Source organism: Simochromis diagramma, unplaced genomic scaffold (genome assembly GCF_900408965.1).
Source record: "Simochromis diagramma unplaced genomic scaffold, fSimDia1.1 OVJJ01000302.1, whole genome shotgun sequence".
Classification (NCBI taxonomy): Eukaryota; Metazoa; Chordata; class Actinopteri; order Cichliformes; family Cichlidae; genus Simochromis; species Simochromis diagramma.
In genome coordinates, this window is record NW_024386792.1 from 6,996,508 (window position 1) to 7,021,119 (window position 24,612).

Here is a 24,612-nt window from a genome sequence, read left to right on the forward strand (position 1 = left end):
TTGCAGTGCTGCGGATATTCTGACCGTTAAATCTTTTTCAAAGTCTGTGAAGTTTAAAATAGGAATAAGGCTGAAACCCTGTCAACGCAGTATTTTAACCCTTTAAAGCCTGAACCATGAAATAATTGCCAGAAAATTCTAATCTAAAAATGGAGCGTTTATTGAACCATCTGACAAAATTGTTTAAAAAATTAATTACATTTTATTTTCTATATATAAATTTGCATCATATTTGCTACATCCGCCATTAAAAAAAAAGCTTAAAAATGTATCCTGCAATTTATACCATTTTTCAGGGGGAAAACCGGCATCAGCTGCATGTGATATTATCCTATAATCTGAATTTAAAAAGGCAAAACAGAGAAATGAAAAAGACTATATCTACTCTTCAAGAGTCAAATTTTACAATAAAAGATTGATATCAGGAACTTCTGAGAAACAAATTAAATTCAAATAACAACACTAAAAGTGTGTTTTAATCTGTTTTATTTCTTGTGTTTCAAAAGTGAAAACAGTGACATTGTACACGGTAAGAGCCCAACTTTAAATTTGCACGCGTCACGTGAAAACTCTGGCACTCAAGGACAGCATCTGCTTCTGTTAACACTTAAACACCACACAGTGTCTGATCAAAGGTGGGAAACTTTGCATTTATTCATGCAGGATTCATTCCTATTAAAAGATCAACAAAATAAAAGCAAATAAGCCAACACACAGTTTGTCACTTTAAATAACACTTTCCTTAAGGCACACACACATTGATTGTAAGCTTACAACTTTTCTGGCAATGCATTGCAAAAGATAAAATAGGAACCATATGATGTCTGAAAAACACAAAAGTCAATAAAGTGAATGAAATAATTGGAAATGGTTACTTGTGTAATCGCCACTGCATTACTACTGAGAAAAAATCTGATTATTATAGGATGAGTGATATAATACTGTTTGGATGACACTCTGGTGGCACAATAGCAACATTTCCCATGAAAGCTGAGCTCATATCTCACACAATCGTCACAGTATGTTCTTGCTTTAAACCAAATGATTTTTTCATGCAATCAACATAATTATCCATCCCGTCATAAATGCAAAACCAACATAACAAATGGCTTAAACTGTGCCAAAGCCTTACCCTCATTTTTCGACATACAGTACTCCATCTCCTAGTGACAAATAACAATTCTCTGCATTTCATGTTTTCTATACTCTGAAGGAAAATCTGTGCCTTACAATGTTAATATCATTTATTATTTCTCTTTCTCTGATATCTGACTTCATCTATTAACTTCGCTGAAATGCACTGTACACAGGAGAGCACTTTGTTGGACTGAAGCCTTGTGCCATTTGCCCAATACTGGCCCTAAGAGGCTGGGCAGGTCTGAAGGGAGGCCCATAGAAGGCTGGTTTCTCAGGTGAGAATGTCCTGCTCTTGGTAAGAATGTGAAAAGCTGGGGCCTCATGATGATAATGACTCTTACTGACAGGTGCAGGATCAAGAGATACCCTGCGTTTCCATTCTTCTGGAGGCTCTGGCAGAGATCCCCGGTGCTTTGCAGCTTTGGCATTAGTAGCTGCAGATGAGGGGAGAAACAAAAAGGCTTCATCCACAGAGCCAATAGGGCTTCTTGATGCTGCCTCCCATGGTGTAAGTGGTTTGCGGACTTTTTCTTGGAATGATGTTTGCCTCTGTATTGGCAGTACCCCGGGTGTGCTCACTGGTGACAGATGTCCAGGAGAAGGCATTGAACTCAGTCTCTGAGGCAGGCTCAGCGAACGACTTCTACCAAATCCCTAAAAGAAAAGCACAAACTTGTTGGCTGGAGTGACAGCAGCATTGTAGACTCTGCTGCCACCCTCTGGCTTCTCTGAAACCTGGAGAGCTAATGCTTTTGAAGTGTATTCATATTTTAAGTTTAATAAAATGTGTGTTACTCTTCTCTAAAATAAAAAAAAGACTTACTGAATAAAGATTATCCTTGAATTGTCCTATGACAAAACATTACCATTATGTGAATGTTTGAGCCCTAAGAGTGTCAGGTATTGAAACTATTAGTTTCGATGCTAGAGGTGGGAATACTATCAAATGCCTCAAATAAAGAACAGCATGTAGGATTGAGTTGCACCAGTTAGCCTGGTATAAAAGTCTAAATAAGGACTTAGACCTCTGATATTTCTTAAGTCATTACCTTTGCTCGAAATTAGGAACCCTGTTTTTGTGATTGACTTGAGTTGACCTATAATCCTGTCTTTCTTGTCAAGCATTGTTGTATATTTGATATTGTTGTGGCTTCACTCTAGCTGTTCTGTTCTGAGTCTTTTTAAACTTTTTTATTTCTTGCATCTGTCCTTGCTTAGAAAAGTGTTTTAACAGCCCACGAGAGCACTTTGTACTTCGTGGGTGATGCCTCAACAGAAATGGTTTACTCAATATTGCCTGCAGAAGCTAAAGAAACCAATGCATGTATTTGATGTTGCACACCTGTGGTAAGTGTAGCTATAATTGCTCTGCTGGTATACTTGTGTCTCTGCACACAGAAGAAGGAATACATTGATGCATTTGAAATCTTGTTCATGTTTATGTCTTTAGCTCTGTGAAATAAATTAAAGTAAAGATCCTTTATTACTTTACCAAATCCATCTTGACTGTCTGTTCTTTGATATTTTTTTCATGTCATTTTTTGGTCATTTTATTACATTTTCCTTTTTACACTTCCACAGAGCAAGGGCAGAAGTAGTGTTAATGTTTAGGGGTCCCCCCCCCCCCCGTTTTTTCCATCTTTTTTTGATTGATTAAATATGCCTTACACATTACAAAGCAATTTCAGATTTGTAGAATATTTTGAGGTTTTATTTGTTTTTTCTATGAATCCTGTTAAAATGTTTTAGTGAAAACAAATGGACATGGTTAATATCAATATTAGTAGCAAATGGACAATTTCACTTGTGTAAAAGTCATATATATCTGAATTTTAGGAATTATTCAGACTAAATGAAGAAGATTATCCGAACTTACCTGCTGCTGGTTCAAGCACCTTGAAACAAGTACAGTGTTAATGCCATTGAAAAGACAGAGGGAAACACTTCGAACTACTGGAACTATTTCCTCTGCCTCTAGAATTTGCATAAAAATTAAAAAAAATTTAAATTACTTATTTTATTTTTTTATTATTTTTTTTAGTTTGAACAAGTATTTATGTTATGGGTCTATTTCTAAAGGCACTCTAATAGTGTTTTTAATGCAAAAACAAACAAAACATTTAGCTACACGTAAGTATGTCAAAATTTTAATTTAATAACTTTTCTGGAAAAAAACCAACAACTTGAAACTGAGAAAATAACTTGAAATTTTAAGTTATAAAATCAAAATTTTGAGATGATAACCTGTAATTATGACTTTAAATGTTTTTTTGAAAAAAAAAAAAAGTAAAACTATTTTGTTTTTGCTTTTTTCAGTGGCAGAAACAAGCTTCTATATAGCTCTCGTCAGATTAAAGGTAGACAGAGTCATGCTGTAAACTGTGTGACTGGATAACTCTCTAACTCTCTTTTTCATTGTCACAAACTCCTGAAGTCAACTGAATGTAGCATTTTTCATATTGCCTGTAATCTGCATACTATAGTATTTAGCAAGTTTGTGAGCTTATCCAAATACACTTTCCCTCTCACACACACAGGACAAGGAAAACGACAATTCTTAAGAGAAAGAAATATAAACTTAAATGTGCAATTTTACATGTGACCTGTCGAGGTCCACAGAATTGGGATGAGCTTGGAAGCACTTTAAAAACATCAATATTTTTCAGTATTTAAAAGAACTTATATACAACAGCTGCTACTAAAATATGTTTGATTTTGAACCCTGTATAGCAAAGATCTTTCAAAATCTGCAATAGCACTATATTTTAAGTTCATACTTTAATAAACTACTTACTTTATATACTTTAATACTATTATCATGTGCTAACACTATTATCACTGCCTACGTGTGTTAGATTAGTGTTATTAATATGACGATATTTGAATTAATAAGACATTGTATGTTAGAAGGTTGTGTTTGTTTTTCATGATCTTTTATTTATCCAGGTAAAAGTCTCATTGAGATTAAAATCTCTTTTCCAAGTGAGACTTGGCCAAGGGGACAAATGTATATAATTGAATGAATAGTGGAATTGTAAAGTGCTTTGGGTGCCTAGAAAAGCGCTATTCATTATTATTGCAATCCATTATTATTATTATTATTATTATTATTATTATTATTATTATTATTATTATTATTATATTTTTCATGCATATCATCTGATGCCTGGGCCACTATTTAGTCCAATTTCATACATAACTATTTTGCATGTTAACATTTTTTTTACTTGTATTTTAAGCTGACTTCTGAATAAACTAAACTGAATTTAATTTAATTGAACTGGTAACTATAATAAAGGTGTTTGTTCCATAATTATAGCTGTAACTAGACTGAGAGAGAGAGAGAGATTGATGTCAATCAAATGCTATTTCTACATGAAATAAGCAAAAAAGTTTATTAATGTGTATAGTTTCTCAATAGAAAACAGGAACACTAAAAAGGTAAGGAAATGTTTTGTGATTGCTGTATCTTTGATCAGTGATAATAAGTTAGGGGTATATGAAACCACTGAAAATGCTCAAAGCTTTAGTTCATTCTACTCTGTCTCTAGTTATACATTTGAAAAAAATGCCTCTTTGCTGTATACAGATAATATATTATTTATCATGACGGAAGCTAATGACTTGCTGTCCATGAATGTTTAGAATAGCAAAATCAAATTCTGCTTCCAAAAGTGTGCAAAAAATATTTTGGGGGCTGAGATTATAGTTCCAGACTTTCAACATTCAGAGATTAAGATCGAAAAGCTGTAACACACAAATACAGTTAAGTTTGAAAGATTAGGTCGTAATTGCTAAAAGTGAAACAAGATTGAGCCACTTATGTGCAAAAGTGTGAGGCAGTGAGAAAGACAAAGGAGAAAGGAAATAGGGAAATTGTTCACAACACACATATGAAGTACACAAGTAGGAGGAAAGAGAAATTTAATAGCATGATAGTGCCGAGTACAAGAAGTGCAAACACTGACATGTCAGAAAGATGAGGGGATAAAGATTTGCAGTAGATGTTTTCGTGAAACCGTAGCAGAACATTCAAATTTCTATGATATTTTGCTCATTTTTTCCATCAAGGATGAGGATATAGAATTTCTGATGAAATTTCTGACAGTTGAATAACTGGCCATGTTGAAAAATACCCACATAAAAAACATTTTTAGAACATTTTAGTCATCAGGTCACAACCAAAATGAATGCTTTTTGCTGCTCTAATGCCAAGTCTGGAATGAGGCTGAAGCAAATGCAAATTGTTTCCCCAAACACACATGAGTATTATAAGTATAAGTTGTAAAAATCAGTTATCATTAACTTGAATAAAAGATAAAACAATCTAATTTGATAAGGGTAAATGTGTATCTATCTATCTATCTATCTATCTATCTATCTCATATATATATATATATATATATATATATATATAGAGAGAGAGAGAGAGAGAGAGAGAGAGAGAGAGAGAGAAAGAGAGAGAGAGAGAGAGAATAAACATTATGTGTTTGCTTTGTATTGTCTGGGGTTTCATGGGTTCCTATCTTAGCATGCAAATTTGCAGGTGATCTATTTTCTTAAAAAATAAATAAATAAATAAATAAAAGAAGATATTGTGGCAGAACAGGACTCTCTGCACACATTATTGCGCATAACAAGAATCTACATTATTTTGTTTTGCTTTTCCCTTTTTCTCCAATTGTCAGGGACATTATGTTATGTGCTAATGTGTTTATTTGTTGTACTTTATGTTGAATTTATCTGTCACAGATTTAAAAGAGCTTAACTGTACCTTAAGTTGATTCCTTACATTGCCAGCTAAACAGATCTCTATAGCTGCAAATTATTCCAGTTGAGGCCTACGTTTAGTGCAAAGGACTCTATATTTCCACCTGTTAAGACACATTAGAGGCTGCCAAGTTGCAGATAACTATGTAATTACTGTCTCAGTGTTGACTATACCAAAACAAGACCATATACAGCATAAGAATTAATGTAGCATGGCTACAGGTTTCCAGTGTTTGCTTGTCACCACTGGCTTCTTAGCAGAAAACTTTGGCCAAGGAGCCAATTGACGTGCGCCTCTAGCAATAAGAGATGCAGGAGAGAAAGCTGAAGCTATGCTGTCAGCAGCAGATGGCTGCTGGGAGGATGTGCTTGCAGGTCTGGCGCTGTGTGCTGGCTTTTTGGTTAAGCGATGGGCTGCAGGTGCTGCAGTGTGCTTTTTATCCACGTGCTTGTCAATTGCAAGAGGCTCAGCCGATCTTGTGTTTTGGGCAGAAGAACTTTGGGAACTTACCGATCCAGGTGACTTAGTTGGGACTTCTGCCTTGCTTTCAACAGCAAGCTCAGAGGCATTATAAGGAGAAGTGGCAGAGGCAACTCTAAGTTTAAGGTTTTTGGTAACCTCGAACTTTGACACTGGGGCTGGTTTGGGACTGGGGGTGGGGCTGGGGGTGGGGCTTTTGGTTCCAGGCACCACATTATATTTGAACAGTGATGAGTTCAACTGATAAGGCTGATGTTTCATTATATCTAAAGAGTTGAGTTGCTTGGGGGCTGATTTAGATTTCTCTTTGGTCTTGACATTGACTTTTGGGCTTGTGGAAGGGGGTTGTTTGGCTGCAGCATAGAAAGGAGAAAGAAGGGGATTGTAGGATAATGGAGGTGGGGCTCGAATATTCGATGAATACCTCCAAGAGTTCGGGAGGGATGAGGTCAGGGAGGGGGATCTGATTTTGTTTGCTTGCACTGTTTCAGCATCAACAATGAACTTCTCCATACGGGACTGTCTTTTGGCAAACAATTCTGCACCTTTTCCAGTCATAGCTGGGCCATCACCAGCCCAACTGGTACCTCTGTCTGAGATCCGACCCTTTGGAGAAAACTGTGGTGCTTTTGACAAGTGGATATATGACTTCCCTGCTTGTGGTGGACAAGAGGCAATTGAGTGTGAAGTGCTGTCTGCCTTGTTCTTTGAGCGTGAAGTTGGATACTGTGGTCTGTAAGTAGGACTGTGGGCCTGCATACTCACAGGGGATCGTTGCTGCTGTTGACTCCAGCTATTTGTGGTTGGCTGCAGATGAAGCTGAGAAGAGCTGTCCGGAGCCCAGGCATTAGTAGGTGTTTGAAGTGTTGCCTGAGTTTGATCTGGTGCCCAGCGGTTGGCCATCTGTTGAAGCTGAGCCCAGTCTTGTTGCTGTAAGTAATTCTGACTATGAGGACCCACGGGACTGTGCGAAGGTTGTGAAACCGGACTTCTTGGCGGAATATTGGGCTCGCTGGAGGGGCTCCTTCTCATCCATGGTGGACAGTTTGGGTTGAGGGTGGGTTTTGGGGCTACTGGAGGGGGATTCTTGAGTTTTATTGTTCTGGGTTGCATGAAATTACAAGCTTCAGCACCTAGACTAAAACAGTCCTCCTCCGAATCAATATAAGACCTCCTTTCCCCTTTGTTTTGAGTGTGAAGATCTGAATATTGTGCCCGCACAGATGACTGTTTATTAGTGGCTTTCTGTTTTGATTCTGGTAGGATGCCAGTTTTGATGGCTGGCACAGATATTCGCTCATCTCTTGAGGCTATTATGTCTCCAGTTGGAGACCAAACCTGTGGGTTAGTGTTAATAGGCACAGGTACTTTAAATCTTGTTTCGTGTTTCTTTGTAACTGGAACAACACTCCCAGGTATGGGGGTAGAACTTGGGCTATCTTGAAATCCTAGAAAAGGCCTTGCAGTTCTGTTTGGTACCAAGGGTTTTGGTACATTGGACAGATGGTTCATGTCCTGGAAATCTTCTTGGTATTCTCCATGCTGCTTGAGATTTGCATTCATATAACTCTGATCTGCCTGATCAGCATGCGCGTACATTTCCTCAGTGTCGTAAATTTTCTGTGCTTGTTCACAGTCAGGTTCTGTTAATACTTCCACAGGTAATCCTTCACTCCTCAGTTTTTCATGCTCGGTAACAATTTCATCTATTCGTTTGCGCCGCTGAGCAAACATCAAAACTCCCTTCCCTTTTGTCTCTGGTAGAGCATCCATTTCTTGAACACTTCCCCAATTCAGACTCAAATTGTGCTGCTGCTGATAAAGAGAGTACTGCTCCTCTAACTCTGAATCACTGGTGGCCACAAAGTTATACCCGGCTGATCTAACTTCTTCAGCCCCCTCCTCTATTTGCTCTTCACTGTCAACCTTGTTGTCACCAGTTCCGTAACTCACAAGTGTAAACTTCTTGACTCTCTGCCGGCGTTTTTTGAACAGCAGGGCTCCCTTATTTTGGGGGTTTGGCGCATCGGTTAGAAGCCGAGCAATTCTCTTGCATTTAGACTTGGTCTCCTTGACATGCCTTTCTGACTGGCTCTCTCTGCGACTGAGCCCTGAGACAAAGAAAAAAATGGAGGGAGGGACAGAAAGAGAACGAGGGTGAGAGGAGAAGGAGGAGGAGGAAGGAGAGAGATTAAAACAAGAAGAAGCTGAACCATAAAACATAGAAAAATGTGGATTGTAATGTTTTTTGTTTACACTGTACTCAATTGGTCAATTTTCAGTAAAGTAAAAAAAAAAAAACTATGGGACTGATAATGCCATTAGTATAAGCAACTAATGGAAGCATGACAGGTAAGACACAATTTCAGATCCCCCTGCTGAAGCAAGCACACTAATAAAAGCATCATATTTACTTACAGCTAACTTAGGGGGCATCCATAAGGCAAGAAAAGTGAGGAGCTCATTTTCCACTGCAGTCAAGGCTTACGATCGGAAAAGGGATCGGGTGACAGGCCAGGGTGACACATGCTGGTGTCTGTCAAATTTGTTTCTGCCAGCCTCATCATATGGTCATATTTTATTCTTATCCTGCTCTGACTAATAAAGCCATGGGTATTCTCCCTGTAAGTCCACTTCAAATAGACCCTGTGTTACAGCATGAAAAAACAGCAGCACCCATTGTGCTTTGTCAAAGTTATTTATCAATTAAGTTAGGTCTTTTGATTCACATACCAGCTACAGTAAATACAGCCAAAGGTAACTTTTTAAAAACTTTATTCACTGGCTGAATTTAAAGTAACCAAATAATATCTTAACTGTTCACAAATCTTATTAAATCATTTTAAATCTTAGAAAAAAACAACCTTTCTGCTGCTGTGCAGTTTGCAGTACTACCTTGACTGACACATAAAAGGAGGGTAGAAGATCAATACTTACGTGTGTACTTTGCCCTCTGCCTGTCTGGTCTGCACAGATCTGTGTCAGACTCCGAGTTCCACTTCTCTGCCTGCTCAGCACCCTCATCTGAAATTCCAAAGGAGACAGAAGCAGGAGGTGCTTCACTGCTCCCTCCTTCCTCTGAAGATTCAAGCTTGCTGTTTCCAGTCTCTGGGCCTTTTCTATTACTGGCTCCCGTGAGCTGTCCTGTGGTCAGGGTCAAGGCCATGGTCATATCAGCAGCACAGCCAAGAGAGGAGAAAGAAGACTGGGAATGTGGCCGTGATATCTTGCCAGCATGATCCTCTGAGTCTGTGCACTCTGGATGCAGGGATGTTTGTGAGGTTTGGATGTGAGGAGACTCTCTCGACTCACTAAGGTAGATGTCATCCTCTTCCTGATATGATACTTCTTCTTCACTTCCACTAAGTTCAGGCGGGGACTGTTGCTCACCTGCAGATTCCCATTCTTGAAGGTGTTCTGGGGAGTCAGGGTCATACTTGGAGATATAAGTACTTTCTGGCTCTAACGGGTACTCTGCTTCGCTGACTTCATCTTCATTGTGGGACTCTACCACAGACCCAGACACATAAATCTCCTGGGACCCATCTGAACCTGACCAGGAGGCCAAGTTACCACTCTGCTCTTGGTCTTCCGTTTCTGGTTCCATCTCTAGTAGTGTTTCACAATATCCCGGGTTTCACCAGCAATACCTTCATTAAGACAAGGACAAACAACTTAAGGCTAATTAATCTTTTCCCTTTAGGTATATATATCTCAATATAACAAACTATTTCAGCACACATATAACTATATAGCATGCCCCTGAAGGTCCACCCTTGGCTACAATTCATGTTTTCTGTTCAGCTCAAGAGATTTTTAGCATTCAGTGACCTTTGTGACATTAGTGGTTACCATATTATTTCCTAAATTATTCCTATCCCCAATAGGAAGTGCAGCTCTGCTTTGGCAGTTTCAACAGAGCTGCCGTTGCTGTAAATGGAATGGTATGTATTATCATGAGGGAAACAGCATTCACATCCAAGAGCATAAGCAAAACAATTGGTGGCTGTTTTCCGAACTTGTGTTTATACAGAGATTTCTTTTCCCTCCGCTGCCGTCATCTGTCACAACAACCGAAATCTCTGTCAGCCTCTCCATGTAAGAACTAAATCCAAGACACCAGTCCTCCTTCCCCTCCTTCAAAGACATTGTTTATTTTGTCACATGCTTTTTTTGTTTGTTTCTTAGCTTGTTTTTTGGTAATCAGTTGTTATATCACAACTGAGAAAATGACTATGAAGAAAAATCTGTCCTTTTCAAAACAGCTGTAAAAGACAGTCAGAGCAGGGCTCAGACAGGGGGAGAGCTGTTTGTAGAACAGGACGGAGCACTAAAAATAGTTTTTACTGACAATATAAATCTTTTATTGTAAATTAAAACATTTCCTGACATTCACCAAGAGGTGGCACTCTAACACTGTGACTCAACATCCATACTCTTCAATAAGCCTTTGTTTATTCCAATTAAAGTCAGTACGAGCTGTAGAAACTTCACACTGTGTAGTCCCACGCTGTACACTATGCATACAGTAAGTGGAGTGTTCATCTAAAACAAACAAACAAACAAAAAACACCCAGGTTCATCTATAATAATCTCGTTACCATATATGTCACTATAAGGAACCCAACTTTCTCTTATACACAGGAAGAGTTTATATGAAAACCAAAGACATGTTTTGTTGAAGCCATATTTTCTAAAAAGCAACCAAACACATACACCTCCTAATAGGTCTTGGAAACACGCTCTTTCTATAGAGTACCACTTTGTTTATGTACATTTAAGTGGACTGGGAAAACCAGAGTTTTTGCCTCTATTAAAATATGGTGTTAGAGGAGATAAATGTCTTGCTTAGTACAAGAGAAGGTTCTCCCAGGAGGATAAGGTCAGTAAATCTTACATCAGTCAGTTAATATTACCATAATGACCCGAGGATGACACCAGAGAAAAAATTATATAGTCGCCAAAAAGAATGAACTCTTTCATCTTTTTTGGTTTCGTGGGTTCTTTGCTTGTTTGTTTTTCAAATACTACTCTACGCTTTTGATTTTAAATAAATGTATATTTTGGTTTGATAGCAGCTGTGTAGAAATGATCAAGTCATAACTAAAAAAACATCAGTATCAAAAGATATTAAATGTCCGACTCAAAGTTTTTTGGAGCTGGCTAAGAGGCCAGGTGATATGATAATGACAATGACATTAACCCGCAGCTGTGTTTGAATTGTGTTTGCATACAGTGTTTAAACTTTAGCTCATTTTTACAGTGATGTGACAAAGATCATATCTTTTGATTTTTCAGTTGATTAGCTTTGAATTGCTTCAGACATATTTTAGCTACACCCTCTGCTATGAAGACAATACAAGCTGAAAATTGATGATTCACTACTGTCATTAATTATTACTTTTTCTTGGGTATTTGCACGTGTTAGGGGGGGACCTTTATCGTTTCTTCTGTTTACTATAACATTTTATTGCTTGTGGTTGCTAGTAAGTACAAATGGAAATTCTGGAGGAGGCCCCAAAACATGCTGGAAATTATGTTTCCCAAATGGCTTGAGAACACCTCTGTGACCGACTCGATGAGCTAAGGGAGGTGGCTCTGGAGAAGGGAGGTCTGGGTATCTCTGTTTAAACAGCCGCCTCCATGACTCAGACCTGAAGCAGAAAATGGACAGACAGATGGATGGAACTGCACCATCCATCCATCCACAACTGGTTCTATCAGAGTTTAGTTTAGTTCTCAGATACAGTACACATACACTAATCATTGCTTTAAACTTACTTAAACTTTAAACTTACTTACTTTGTAAGTTTAAAGCAATTATTTAAAAAACAAAAATTGGGTGCACAAGCTTGAATTTATTTTGTTTTTTCTCTAATTCATACAGGCTCAAATATATACATATACTCATTTAAATCTGCTTTAACCTTGACATGACCAAGGCCTCCTAAATTCTCAGCAGTCATCAAGATTGATGACAACTTGTAGTTTCTCTTTGCCAGCATAAAAGCTGCAAGCAGGAATTCAGTGAAGGTCTAAGAAGGGATTTTAGCTACTTCAAACAGTTGTACATTAGTACCAATTATTCAGATGTGTCTACACTTTGCCAGCTTCTCTAAGAGGACCCTAACTGTCACCATCAGATGAGAGGGAATTGATTCGGATGTTCAGGAAAAACCTAGCAACAACCAAGACTCAAGTGTGCCATGAACTGGAAACTGCTGGAACACCAGTGTCACTGTTCACATGTTTTACATCGCCATGGACTGAGAGTGTGCCAACCAAGAAACACAACCTGTCCCAAAATCAACACCTTCAATCTCAACTGAGATTTATTTTAGCAGCCCACCTGGATGAGCCAGAGGCCTTCTGGATAAAAGCTTTATGATCCAATGAGACAAAGACTGAGCTATTTGTTCACACTGACAGGAGGAATAATTGGAGGAGTAAAGGTGAGGCTTTCAAACCTAAGAACACTATACGAGCTTTCAGGCATGGTGGCGGTAGCATCAAGCTCTGGGACTGTTTTGCTGCCTGTGGTAATGGTGCATTGCATAAAGTGGATGAAACAATGAAGAATAAATACTTGCAATTTCTTCAACTTCACCTTAAATCAACTTACATGAAAACTGGAGCCTTGGAATGATAAAGCTAGATAACATTAGGGTCTGCGATGGCTTTCCCACTTTAAACTCCCTTTCTTGTCCATGATTGAAAGCTGGCTCTGCAAATACGAATGGTCAAATGTCGAGCTAGAACAATTCAAAGAAATCATTAAAAGCCCCAAATTATTACAACATTCATGCTCATAATGAGTGGATGTAAACCTCTGACCACATATGCAGCTGTGGGATTACTAAAACTGAAAGACCTCTTGCACACTAGCCACGTTTTGTACAAACACTGTCGCATGCCACCGGCTTATCTTCACACTTGGTTCCACTCTACCACCAGCAAATCTGACTGTGCTGCAGCAGGGGTTTCTTTTTCCAAGTATGGCAGTAACCTCAGTCTGTTGACTTATTGCCATGGAAACAGAGAGTCAGCATCCTTGACAAAGGAGTGAACTCTTGTTCTGAAGGGCAACCCCCATGAGGACTGAGCTCTAGCGGATTAGATGTTTCCATGTTCTTACATAATTAGACAGTTTAAGCTCAACCATAAGAAACATGTGGACACATTTTCAGCAGTCTCTGCACACAAAGTTTTATTGCGCATTTCAGTGGCCTCGTGGCAGAACAAACCCACAGAACCCACAAAAATCAAAATCAATGTGAAAATATATATTTATTAAGTCACATATATAATTTAAACTCATGCCACTGCATTTAGGAAACTAGGTTTCTCGAGCAGTTTCTGGTGAAGAAAAGCACAGAAATTCAAGCAAAAGGTAAAACACTTCATGACATGATAATAAATTACACTTTTTGTATTGTTATCAATAGAGATGTTAATTAAAGTCAAAGCTAAAAATGAAATTAATGAAATCAAATCAGAAAGAGTTAAACATCTGTAAGAGACCCTAAAAGAAAATAATTTTCCAAACATCAGGTACTTACATTATACATCTCTGCACTTGATATCCAGCACAGGCATCTTCACATCCTGTCTGTTAAAACAAAAATGATCCTGAGTGTTATCCCACTAACTGCTCATATGTAGCCTTGGTCATTCATGTATGCAGCTGTATTTAAAGAGGGAGAAGAAGAGGTGTTCCTAACCCATCCCCATGTGCCACCTACACAGTTCAGTTGATGCAGGGGCAGTGAGGTGACATAATGAACATGTCAATTGAGAAGCTTCAAAATATTTTTAGATTCATTTGAAACAAGCTTTGAATTTAGTATCTGTGTTTGGTTTTGATTAATTATATAATTAAAATAATTCACCACTTGAAAGAAACTAACTGCAATAATAGTAACAGACTCTTATATTCAGATTCGAGCAGATATATACTACATAGTGTTTTAAAATACCTATACCTTTATGGTGATTTGCTCATCATAATGTACCTTTAATTAGGGTTAATATAATAATAATCTCAGCAGAATGGTAAACCGGTTATGTAAGACTGCTGTTCTCTTTGAGGGGATGACCGTAAATGGAATTCAATCTAGTTTTGAAAGTGTGGTTTGCTGAAGTAAAGTAAAAAGGGATAACGCATCACTCGGTTAATCTTTAAGAAAACAATGTTTATTATTAGAAGTAAAAAAACATATTAAGATCTTAAACTCTGTTGGAAAGCAAGTCAGGTATCACAGTATCTTTTTTGTGCTTGTTTTTTGTTTATTTATACAGTCATGTGACAGTTTCTCCATATATACTGTCAGGTGGGGAAAAAAGAGTTTTAACACAAAGCTATGCAGCCCTGTGAAGTTATCATGTTAAATGTTTTGGAAGGGTTGCCAGGAGAAAGCCTCTTCTTTCTAAAAATAATAATAATAATTAAAAAAATATGGGGCAGCAGGAAAAGGGGTTACCGACATTTTTATATGCAGTCCCCATATTGGGAGGATCAAACAAATTGGACAAACTACTGTAATATAAATTACTTGGATACTGAAAATTCTTTACAGTTGTTTGTGGGCTTTTCTGCCCACAGTTTTGTATTTAATAACTGAAACACACCCTCTGTTGGACTGATGTCACATGAGTAACTTGGTCATTGAAGAGTATCCCATGCCTTTGCCTTGAGAAACTCGTAAGTTGCTTTTGCAGTTTGCTCTGGGTGATCGTCCATTTGCACAGTGAAGCACTGTGCACGCGTCACCATTATTCCTGCTACTTCTATCGGTCCTTATTATGTACTTTGATAGTCTTCTGTGGGCTTCTTTTGGTGTTGATAAGCTGGTCAGTACATTCATTCTTTTATAGAATAGACCAGACTGTTGATTTGGCCCTTCCTAAAGTTTTTGCTGTCACTTTAATAGGTTTATTTTGTTTTTCTTTAGCCAGCAGCTAAAGAAAAGCTTTCATTTGAAACGTCTCTTTGGACCTCATACTGAGAATTCCAGTATAAAAATATTTCATGCAGATTCAGCACTTCACCTGGAATCAGAGCCTGATCTTGAATTCTGGTGGTTTAATGTAGGACAGTCAGTCGTTTGTCGCTCAGTTGTATAATTACTTCTGAATCTCTTAAAATGAGCTGTTATAAAATTATAAAACTGTCAGTAATTTCTAAGCAGTTAATACAATAATTTTATTGAACCCTCTTTTAAAATCCACTTCGGTGGTATGTAGAGGAAAATTTATAAAAAAAATGTTTTCTTAGTGCGTCACACTCACTTATGGTTCATTTTTGTGCTACTCAGCATACTCTTTGTTTCTTGTCTCCATTAAAACACAAACACTGAAGTCTTATGTGTCACGGTTAGCGCTGGCAGACCGTGGGGATGTGGGGAAAAGAGGACCTAAATGCTGGACTCCATGTGGTGAACAGTGCATTTATTTACAGTGCAGTAAATATTCACACAAACAATCCCCTTGCATTCCCCTGACTCCCATGCCGTGTCTTCCTTAAATAGCTCCCCCGACGAGCCTGATCAGCAGCAGGTGTGTGGCAATGGTCTTCAGGTGTTGTATTGAAAAATGTTGTAATTATGTTGGTTCTGCTGTAAAGGGAGCTCTTGCTTTTGGCTGCCAAATTTTCAGAAATGCTTTTATTTGTTATGTTCTCATCCAAGTTTTTATTGTGCAGATTGTAGCAGATCGGTTTAATCTTCCTATAGTTGATCTCATTTTTGTGGCTGGTTTTATCTTGGTGCAGTTGCTACATGAAGAAATCCTGTGTGACTGTATATTTCTTTGGGCTGTGTACATGATACGGTGCTAAAATATTAAGTTGCCTGCGGGTGTGATGTGTTTGTTATTAAATTTAAGCCCTGCCAGAGCTGATGTCTTAGAACTTACTACCATTGTAAAATAAAACATTACACAACCATCTGATTCCTTTGCATATTGCACTGCAGCTGCATTGTGGGATAAGAGTGCTTTCTTGAGAACTGAGATCAATTTTAGATCACATTCTTGCTTTCTCTACTGTGAGTGCTAATTTTCAATTATAAATCCTGACTATTATAGCATTTGAATAAACATATCAGCCTTACAACTGATCAAAGCAAAGCCAGTGTTTGATTGAGTGACTGTATCGTACTGGGTACAGTTAAGTTACATTATTAATACATGCTTTTGGTATTCATTTTAATTATTAACATTGTGCTGGTGAATGTGTCCTTTATAGTGAGTGATACTCTACTTCACTTGACTTTTAGTGCATTTGTCCTCCCGGAGATACAGGAAGCACAGCAAAATGAAATTTGACAGCATTCTTGCAGAAATTAATGGATTTGGAAAATTCCAAATTGCTCTAGTCTTGATTCAGATCCTGTCTCGAATTACTTTGCCATGTCACTTTCTGCTGAATAATTTCATGGCAGCTGTTCCTTCGCATCACTGCAACATCGATGCTTTGGATACTGGAGCTGTCTTTGGAAATTTAACTTTAGATCAGAAATTAGCCGTTGGTATTCCAGCAGAGCGGGATGGGACTCCAAGCTCCTGTCAGATGTTTTCAGAGCCTCAATATGAATATCTGTTAGGCTCAAACAGCAGCAAAGGCTCATTTACTGTTCAGTGTCAAAATGGATGGGTATATGACAAAAGCACCTTCAAGTCTACTTTGGCAACAGAGGTAAGTGAGAAGTAGTTATGTTGAACAGAGACATTTTACACAGTCATTTGGATTTCTTTTTAAAGAACAAATTTTCTTTTGCTAACATTAAGGATATAATTTGCTATCCATTTTATTATCTACAGAAAATAATCCAACTAGCTAAATGTAATTTCCCAGGCATCATTCATTTAATTATTGTTTATTTTCCAGAAGACGCAACTGTAAAATCACATATTGTAATATTTTAACGATTATTTGCAGTGGGATCTCGTGTGCAGCAGAAAAGGTATGAACAAGGCAACTGCAACCATTTTCTTTATTGGTGTTATGGTTGGAGCCCCAGTTTTTGGGTTTCTCAGTGACAGGTAAGGGTTAAATGGTCAAAAATACTAGTTCTTCTCATATACACTCTACATTGTGAAATATTTTAAATCATTTTTTGCGATAATTTTGATGATTAAGGCACCGTAAAGGTGTAAAACCGTAAAGGGACCTCTGGCTAATACATCCGGTTCCGTGTCGGGCTCGTAGCCGAAAACTAGCTTTACTTTGTTGTCTGGGTCAACTTTGCTAGCGAGAGACAGAGAGAGGCGTTGAAAGGCTCCAGCGGAACTTGTTGTTTCAGAGGAAAACACAAACACAGTGTACAGTTGAGTCTTAATAGCTTACTTACAACTGGGCTTGTCAGGCACTCTTCTTGGCTGCAGGGGTTATTATTATATTTACATGCTTCCAGCTCCCGTTTCTGCTCGATGACAACTCGTACTTTTCCACTCTCCTTTTTCTCCTTCCCTCGCTCACAGACACATAACGGGTACGGCAGTCCATTCTCCCTGCAGCACGGACTAGCTGCCCAGGAGGCTACATTCTTTAGGGCAATGCCTGTAACACTCTGCCTATTGCCTTCATATTAAATCATTTTAAAAAATATTTCTTCACGTCATTATGAGACGCGAGATTGAGACACAGGCAATTGAGCCTCTTAATGCGTGTTTTGTTTGGGTTTCCACCGGCGTGGAATTACCAAAAATAGAGAGAGCATAGCCAAACATATGAAACAGGAAAATACCGCCGTGTAATCCCTTTATTTCAACAAAGTAACTGTATTCTGAATACCACCTTTTTAAACGGTAACTGTAACGGAATACAGTTACTCGTATTTTGTATTTTAAATATGTAACTGCAGTAAATGTATTCCGTTACTCCCCAACACTGCGGACCTGTTTTACATACGCGCCGAATAGTTTTCTATACAGGGAGTGCAGAATTATTAGGCAAGTTGTATTTTTGAGGAATAATTTTATTATTGAACAACAACCATGTTCTCAATGAACCCAAAAAACTCATTAATATCAAAGCTGAATGTTTTTGGAAGTAGTTTTTAGTTTGTTTTTAGTTTTAGCTATTTTAGGGGGATATCTGTGTGTGCAGGTGACTATTACTGTGCATAATTATTGGGCAACTTAACAAAAAACAAATATATACCCATTTCAATTATTTATTTTTACCAGTGAAACCAATATAACATCTCCACATTCACAAATATACATTTCTGACATTCAAAAAAACAAAACAAAAACAAATCAGCGACCAATATAGCCACCTTTCTTTGCAAGGACACTCAAAAGCCTGCCATCCATGGATTCTGTCAGTGTTTTGATCTGTTCACCATCAACATTGCGTGCAGCAGCAACCACAGCCTCCCAGACACTGTTCAGAGAGGTGTACTGTTTTCCCTCCTTGTAAATCTCACATTTGATGATGGACCACAGGTTCTCAATGGGGTTCAGATCAGGTGAACAAGGAGGCCATGTCATTAGATTTTCTTCTTTTATACCCTTTCTTGCCAGCCACGCTGTGGAGTACTTGGACGCGTGTGATGGAGCATTGTCCTGCATGAAAATCATGTTTTTCTTGAAGGATGCAGACTTCTTCCTGTACCACTGCTTGAAGAAGGTGTCTTCCAGAAACTGGCAGTAGGACTGGGAGTTGAGCTTGACTCCATCCTCAACCCGAAAAGGCCCCACAAGCTCATCTTTGATGATACCAGCCCAAACCAGTACTCCACCTCCACCTTGCTGGCGTCTGAGTCGGACTGGAGCTCTCTGCCCTTTACCAATCCAGCCACGGGCCCATCCATCTGGCCCATCAAGACTCACTCTCATTTCATCAGTCCATAAAACCTTAGAAAAACCAGTCTTGAGATATTTCTTGGCCCAGTCTTGACGTTTCAGCTTGTGTGTCTTGTTCAGTGGTGGTCATCTTTCAGCCTTTCTTACCTTGGCCATGTCTCTGAGTATTGCACACCTTGTGCTTTTGGGCACTCCAGTGATGTTGCAGCTCTGAAATATGGCCAAACTGGTGGCAAGTGGCATCTTGGCAGCTGCACGCTTGACTTTTCTCAGTTCATGGGCAGTTATTTTGCGCCTTGGTTTTTCCACACGCTTCTTGCGACCCTGTTGACTATTTTGAATGAAACGCTTGATTGTTCGATGATCACGCTTCAGAAGCTTTGCAATTTTGAGACTGCTGCATCCCTCTGCAAGATATCTCACTATTTTTGACTTTTCTGAGCCTGTCAAGTCCTTCTTTTGACCCATTTTGCCAAAGGAAAGGACGTTGCCTAATAATTATGCACACCTGATATAGGGTGTTGATGTCATTAGACCACACCCCTTCTCATTACAGAGATGCACATCACCTAATATGCTTAATTGGTAGTAGGTTTTCGAGCCTATACAGCTTAGAGTAAGACAACATGCATGAAGAGGATGATGTGGACAAAATACTCATTTGCCTAATAATTCTGCACTCCCTGTATGAGATCACTGAAAAAAGTGCAGCCTTACCTAATATCAACCCTGTTACTCATTTTATATTAAGATTTAAAAATCTAGTTGGCATTGCTATGACGAATAACCTTCAGTAAAAGCAATAAATCACACAGCAATAGTACATTCGTGTAGTTGTAAAAAGCATGATAATATATTAAGTAATCCAAAGTATTCAGAATACGTTACTCTCATTGAATAATGTAACGGAATACGTTACAAAATACATTTTGGGGCATGTATTCTGTAATCTGTAGTGGAATAGATTTTTAAAGTAACCTTCCCAACACTGATAATATCACACATATAAAAAAAAAATAAAGAAAAGAGGAAGACTTGAAATATTTCACATCACCTGTAATGGATATAGAACATGGTTGATTTAATTCAAAAATTTTACTGCTTTAAATGAAATTGTATTCCATAATATTCCAGTTTTTTTAATGTACTAGTATATTCGACAAAATGACCAGAAATGTATTATTTTATTTTTATTTTCCAGGTCTGACTTGTTTCAATCTCTACCAGTACCATTACCAATGCCAACTTGGATACAGACACATATATATATATATATGTATATAACTGAAAAAACAATAACAATAAGATCAATAAGAGAGATGTTGAAGCGTTGCAAAATAAAACCGTCTTGCGAATTATAAATATATTAGTGCTGTCAGCGTTAACGGCGCCGTACTGCCCCACGCACCGGGCGATCCATGCTAACTCGCTAACGGAGATTTGCTGCGTTAATGCGGTTATGGCGCTAACATAATTTTAACGAGATTAACACTGACAGCACTAAAATATATACATGTGAGAGGTTTACCCCACAGCTGTGAGCACAGTCATTACTTCATGCTTTTTCTGTTCATGACCAGGTTTGGGCGACGTCCTCTTCTGCTCGTGTCTTATCTGGCATCCTTGATATTTGCAGTGCTGAGTGCATTCTCCACCTCGTATGTAATGTTTGTCATCTTGAGATTTTTTACGGGCATGTCACTCGCAGGAATAAGCATCATGGCCATTGTTTTGAGTAAGCAGGATATTGTTAAAGCTGTGCTAACCTATGACTGAGACATTATAGCCTGGTTCATGTTTACAGGCATATTCTGTTTCTCTTTCAAGAATTTGCACAATTTCTTTTTATTAGTTTTTCTTTCTTTTTTTTTTCTCTTTCTTTTACCTGTGCTAATGTTTCTGCAGATGTTGAATGGTTTAGCATTGAACACAGGACTTTCTCTGGTGTGATCATAAGCCTGGATTGGACAATTGGGAACTGGATCTTGGTTGGCACTGCATATTTTGTAAACGAGTGGAGGAAGCTGATTCTAGCAGTTACCTCCCCCCTGATTCTGTCTATCATTGCTTGGAGGTATTTAAGTTTTATTTGCTGACTTTGCAAAGTATCCTTAATCTCATTGGATTTTGATCAGATGCTAAACTCACCATGTTTGTTGATTTAGGTGGCTTCCAGAGTCTGCTAGGTGGCTTGTAGCCAAAGGAAAGACAGATGCTGCTCATCATTACATAATGAAATGTGCCAAGATGAACAACAGATCCAAGTGCATGGCCACCATCACACCAGCGGTACATCTCAAAATGTTTTTGGGGTTTTTTTATTAGCCGACAGTCTTACTGTAAAATAAGACAAAAAGGGGGCTTTGTAAATGAACATTCACATTATGTTTCCCTGGCTTTCTCACAGACATTACTGGAATGTGCAGAAACTGAACATGGCGCTAAGAAGTACACTTTTGTAGATCTTTTCAGAACCCCAAATATTAGAAAACTTGCTATATACTCAGGAATGCTATGGTAAGTTTTGGTATAATGGTTTGGAGTTAGGAGATAGTTCAGCTTTTTGGGAAAAGGCAAATTGATTTCTTCCAGATATTCATCATATGTGTGCATTTTCTACCAAACGCACTTTAAAAAGAGTTAACTGACTTTTCTCTGTGTGTGTGTGTTTGTGTGTGTATTTTTGCTATCTTAAGTGACAGTTATGGGTGGATTATTAAATAGACAAATGGGCCAAATTGTATTTGGGACAAAGATGTTAAAGCCTTTGAGCTATCTCATGGATATAAAGCAATTGTTATTTGTATAGCTATCATTTTTGACACTGGGAAATTTACACAGCTTTTGATTTTGTTCTAGCATACAGTGTAAAAAATCCTGTCAAGTGATATGATATTTAAATGAGAGTTGCAATCATGTTTGGGGTTTCTTTGAGGAAATTTGTATTTACCCCTTTATTTATCAGCCTAAGTTTAAGTGTTTCTTCTCCCCCCTTTTCTAGGTTTGGCGTTGCATTTACATACTATGGAATAACTCTGAATATCACAGGATTTGGACTGAACCCATACCTAACACAGTTCATATTTGCATCCATTGAAATGCCCATGAAGATTGGCGTCTATTACTTCCTGGAGAAAGTTGGGAGAAAGCATGGCCAGATGGGTTCCATGCTATTAACTGGTCTCTGTCTCTTCATCAACATCTTTGTTCCAAAAGGTCATTTCTCTTACATTTCTCGTACATTTAGTGGTTTATTTCTGCCACCGATAGTTGATATGAATGTATGCGTTCATTTCTGGTGGTAAGCAGGATCAATCTTTAGAAATTAAAAGATTGGTCTTTGGTGGATGTCTTCTCTCACCTGAAAATGTTCTCTCTCCTGTTCTCCTTAGATAAATGGACTGTTCGTACTGTTGTGGCAGTTCTTGGAAAATCTATGTCAGAGGCCTCGTTCACTATCATGTATCTTTACACAACTGAGCTTTACCCTACGGTCGTACGGTTAGTCCACAAAAAACGTTCTTCTGCCTTGCTTTGATTATTCATATGAAAGGTTTACATTAACCTCAGTGGTTTGATCTTTTTAGACAAAATGGCTTAGGCTACACCTCATTTCTTGCACGACTTGGCGTGTCCATTTCTCCACTCATTGTACTATTGGAAGATCTGTGGCATCTCCTCCCTGCAGCCACTTACTGTGCAGTGGCAGTTGGAACTGGTTTAGTTGCTTCACTTCTGCCCGAAACATTAAACACCCGACTGCCAGAGTTCATCGAAGATATTGAGAAACCAAGGTAAAGAGAAGAGAGTGTTAAAGCATCACAGCATGTAATTCAGTATCCAAACTAAAGCTAAAAGATTAACCATTCACAGAAACTCCCCACGAAACAATAATCCAGTAAACTGCAGTTTACTGTTTATCAAAGTCCAAAATACACATTACATTCTATGTCCTGATGTCTGCATGTAAGGTCAAATGACTAACTGAAGTCTTATTTATATTGCAGGAGACAGTCACCAAGGAAGGAGATTCAATAAGAAAAACACAGTCATCAATAATAAGACTTATAATGATTGGATCTTAACTGATTTTTAAATAGTAAAGTTACCACTTTCACTGTTACAACTTCAAAGATCATCATTGTTGAAATGCTCAACGAGTGTCAATAAACGTAATGTTAACACCACTATTATTCACTTGTCATTCACTAGTCTTGTCATGTTTCACTGTATACAACACATTTCATTAGCAAATGAAAAGATAGGCTGGTATTGATAGTGAATCGATGGTGATGCTTACTTTACTTTATTGAGTTTATTTACTTCCATGCTTTATTTACTTCCACTTTTCATGCATGCTTTTTTTTTTAAATTAGGAAATTTCCATCCTACCATCCTCAGTATAAAGTAAATGTTTGGCCTGTTAGATGCACACAAGTTATTGGTTTCCACCACCTTCAAATCTACTCTGGCTACAGAGGTGAGATTCAATATTTCCATTTAAAAAGCAGGAAATGAATACCAGTCCTAAATCAGCTAAAGTTCTTCTTTCGGCCATCCTCCCTTCATAGTGGGATCTGGTTTGTGATAAGACAAAAACCAACAGAAAAACACAGCTACCATTGTCTTCATTGGGGTCATGGTTGGAGCAGCAGTTTTTGACCATCTTACTGACAAAATAGGTTGAAGATGGACTCGAGGCAGGTTGTTCCTGGTGACTGGGACGTTCATGTTCTGCAGCATGTTTATCCATCTAGTTATATGATCCTTTCAAGCACCTTTGATGAAATTAAGAACTATTATTTTTAGTTTTCTATTATCATTATTATTATTATTATTATTATTATTATTATTATTATTATTATTATCATTATATTTTTGTTTTGTTTTTGCTTCTGTTTAGCTTTATTGGTTGTCTAAATATATTCTAATATTAGGCCATTTTTCAGGTCATGTGTGTTTTGGAAGTCGTGTAGCTATCGCAATATCCAGCTCAATACACAAACAGTATATAAGTTGATGTGAACAAACTAACAAAGAATAGAGATAAAATTATGTGTTAGTACACAGCATCATTTCATAGTAATTTTAATTCATGTCTAGTCTAGTTTCGTTTATTATATCAGTGCTATTACATCATTTTTTCACACTTTTTAGATACATGCAATAACCTTGTAAAAATGGCATACATTTCCAATGTTTATTTCTAAAAAGAATGAAGCACATTTCAAAGCAACCTTAACTCTGTTCTACTTGTATGCTATATGTTACACCAGACTTGTTAGAATTATAGTTTCTACGTAATACAGCTTTTTGTCAGGTCATTCACATAACTGAAGAAGACTCTCCAGGTGGGTAAAGTCTGCACATAAGCATATTAGGTCATGATAGGTGCACTGCTACAAATGCCTACATGC

The 24,612-nt window shown here is 37.9% G+C and overlaps 3 protein-coding genes across 4 annotated transcripts in view; 1 reads left to right on the top strand and 2 right to left on the bottom strand.

The window, feature by feature from the left end:
- The window catches only part of usp53b (ubiquitin specific peptidase 53b), a 39,808-nt gene extending 30,921 nt beyond the window's left edge, over positions 1-8,887 (bottom strand). Inside the window, exon 1 of the mRNA XM_040024118.1 lies at positions 8,877-8,887. The gene's annotated coding sequence lies outside the window, so the exon portion shown is untranslated. The remainder of the gene's footprint in view (positions 1-8,876) is intronic.
- On the bottom strand, positions 470-14,306 carry synpo2b (synaptopodin 2b). 2 transcript variants are annotated; one of them, XM_040024122.1, is made up of 4 exons: positions 13,948-14,306; positions 9,326-10,038; positions 7,154-8,499; positions 470-1,791 (listed from the first exon to the last, which is right to left on the bottom strand). In XM_040024122.1, exons 2-4 carry the CDS (start codon positions 9,993-9,995, stop codon positions 1,282-1,284), a joined length of 2,526 nt encoding a protein of 841 aa, XP_039880056.1. In that variant the 5' UTR covers positions 9,996-10,038; positions 13,948-14,306; the 3' UTR covers positions 470-1,281. The 2 variants fall into 2 exon arrangements, with proteins under 2 accessions (XP_039880056.1, XP_039880055.1); XM_040024121.1 differs by lacking the exon at positions 470-1,791 and having other exon boundaries at positions 5,045-8,499; positions 13,948-14,285.
- Positions 14,307-16,700: 2,394 nt separating this feature from the next.
- On the top strand, positions 16,701-23,196 carry LOC120728879 (solute carrier family 22 member 7-like). The gene is made up of 9 exons (XM_040024135.1): positions 16,701-17,081; positions 17,325-17,428; positions 20,776-20,930; positions 21,101-21,269; positions 21,361-21,484; positions 21,603-21,712; positions 22,197-22,411; positions 22,588-22,696; positions 22,783-23,196. Exons 1-9 carry the CDS (start codon positions 16,701-16,703, stop codon positions 22,991-22,993), a joined length of 1,578 nt encoding a protein of 525 aa, XP_039880069.1. The 3' UTR covers positions 22,994-23,196.
- The last annotated feature ends 1,416 nt before the right edge of the window (positions 23,197-24,612 follow it).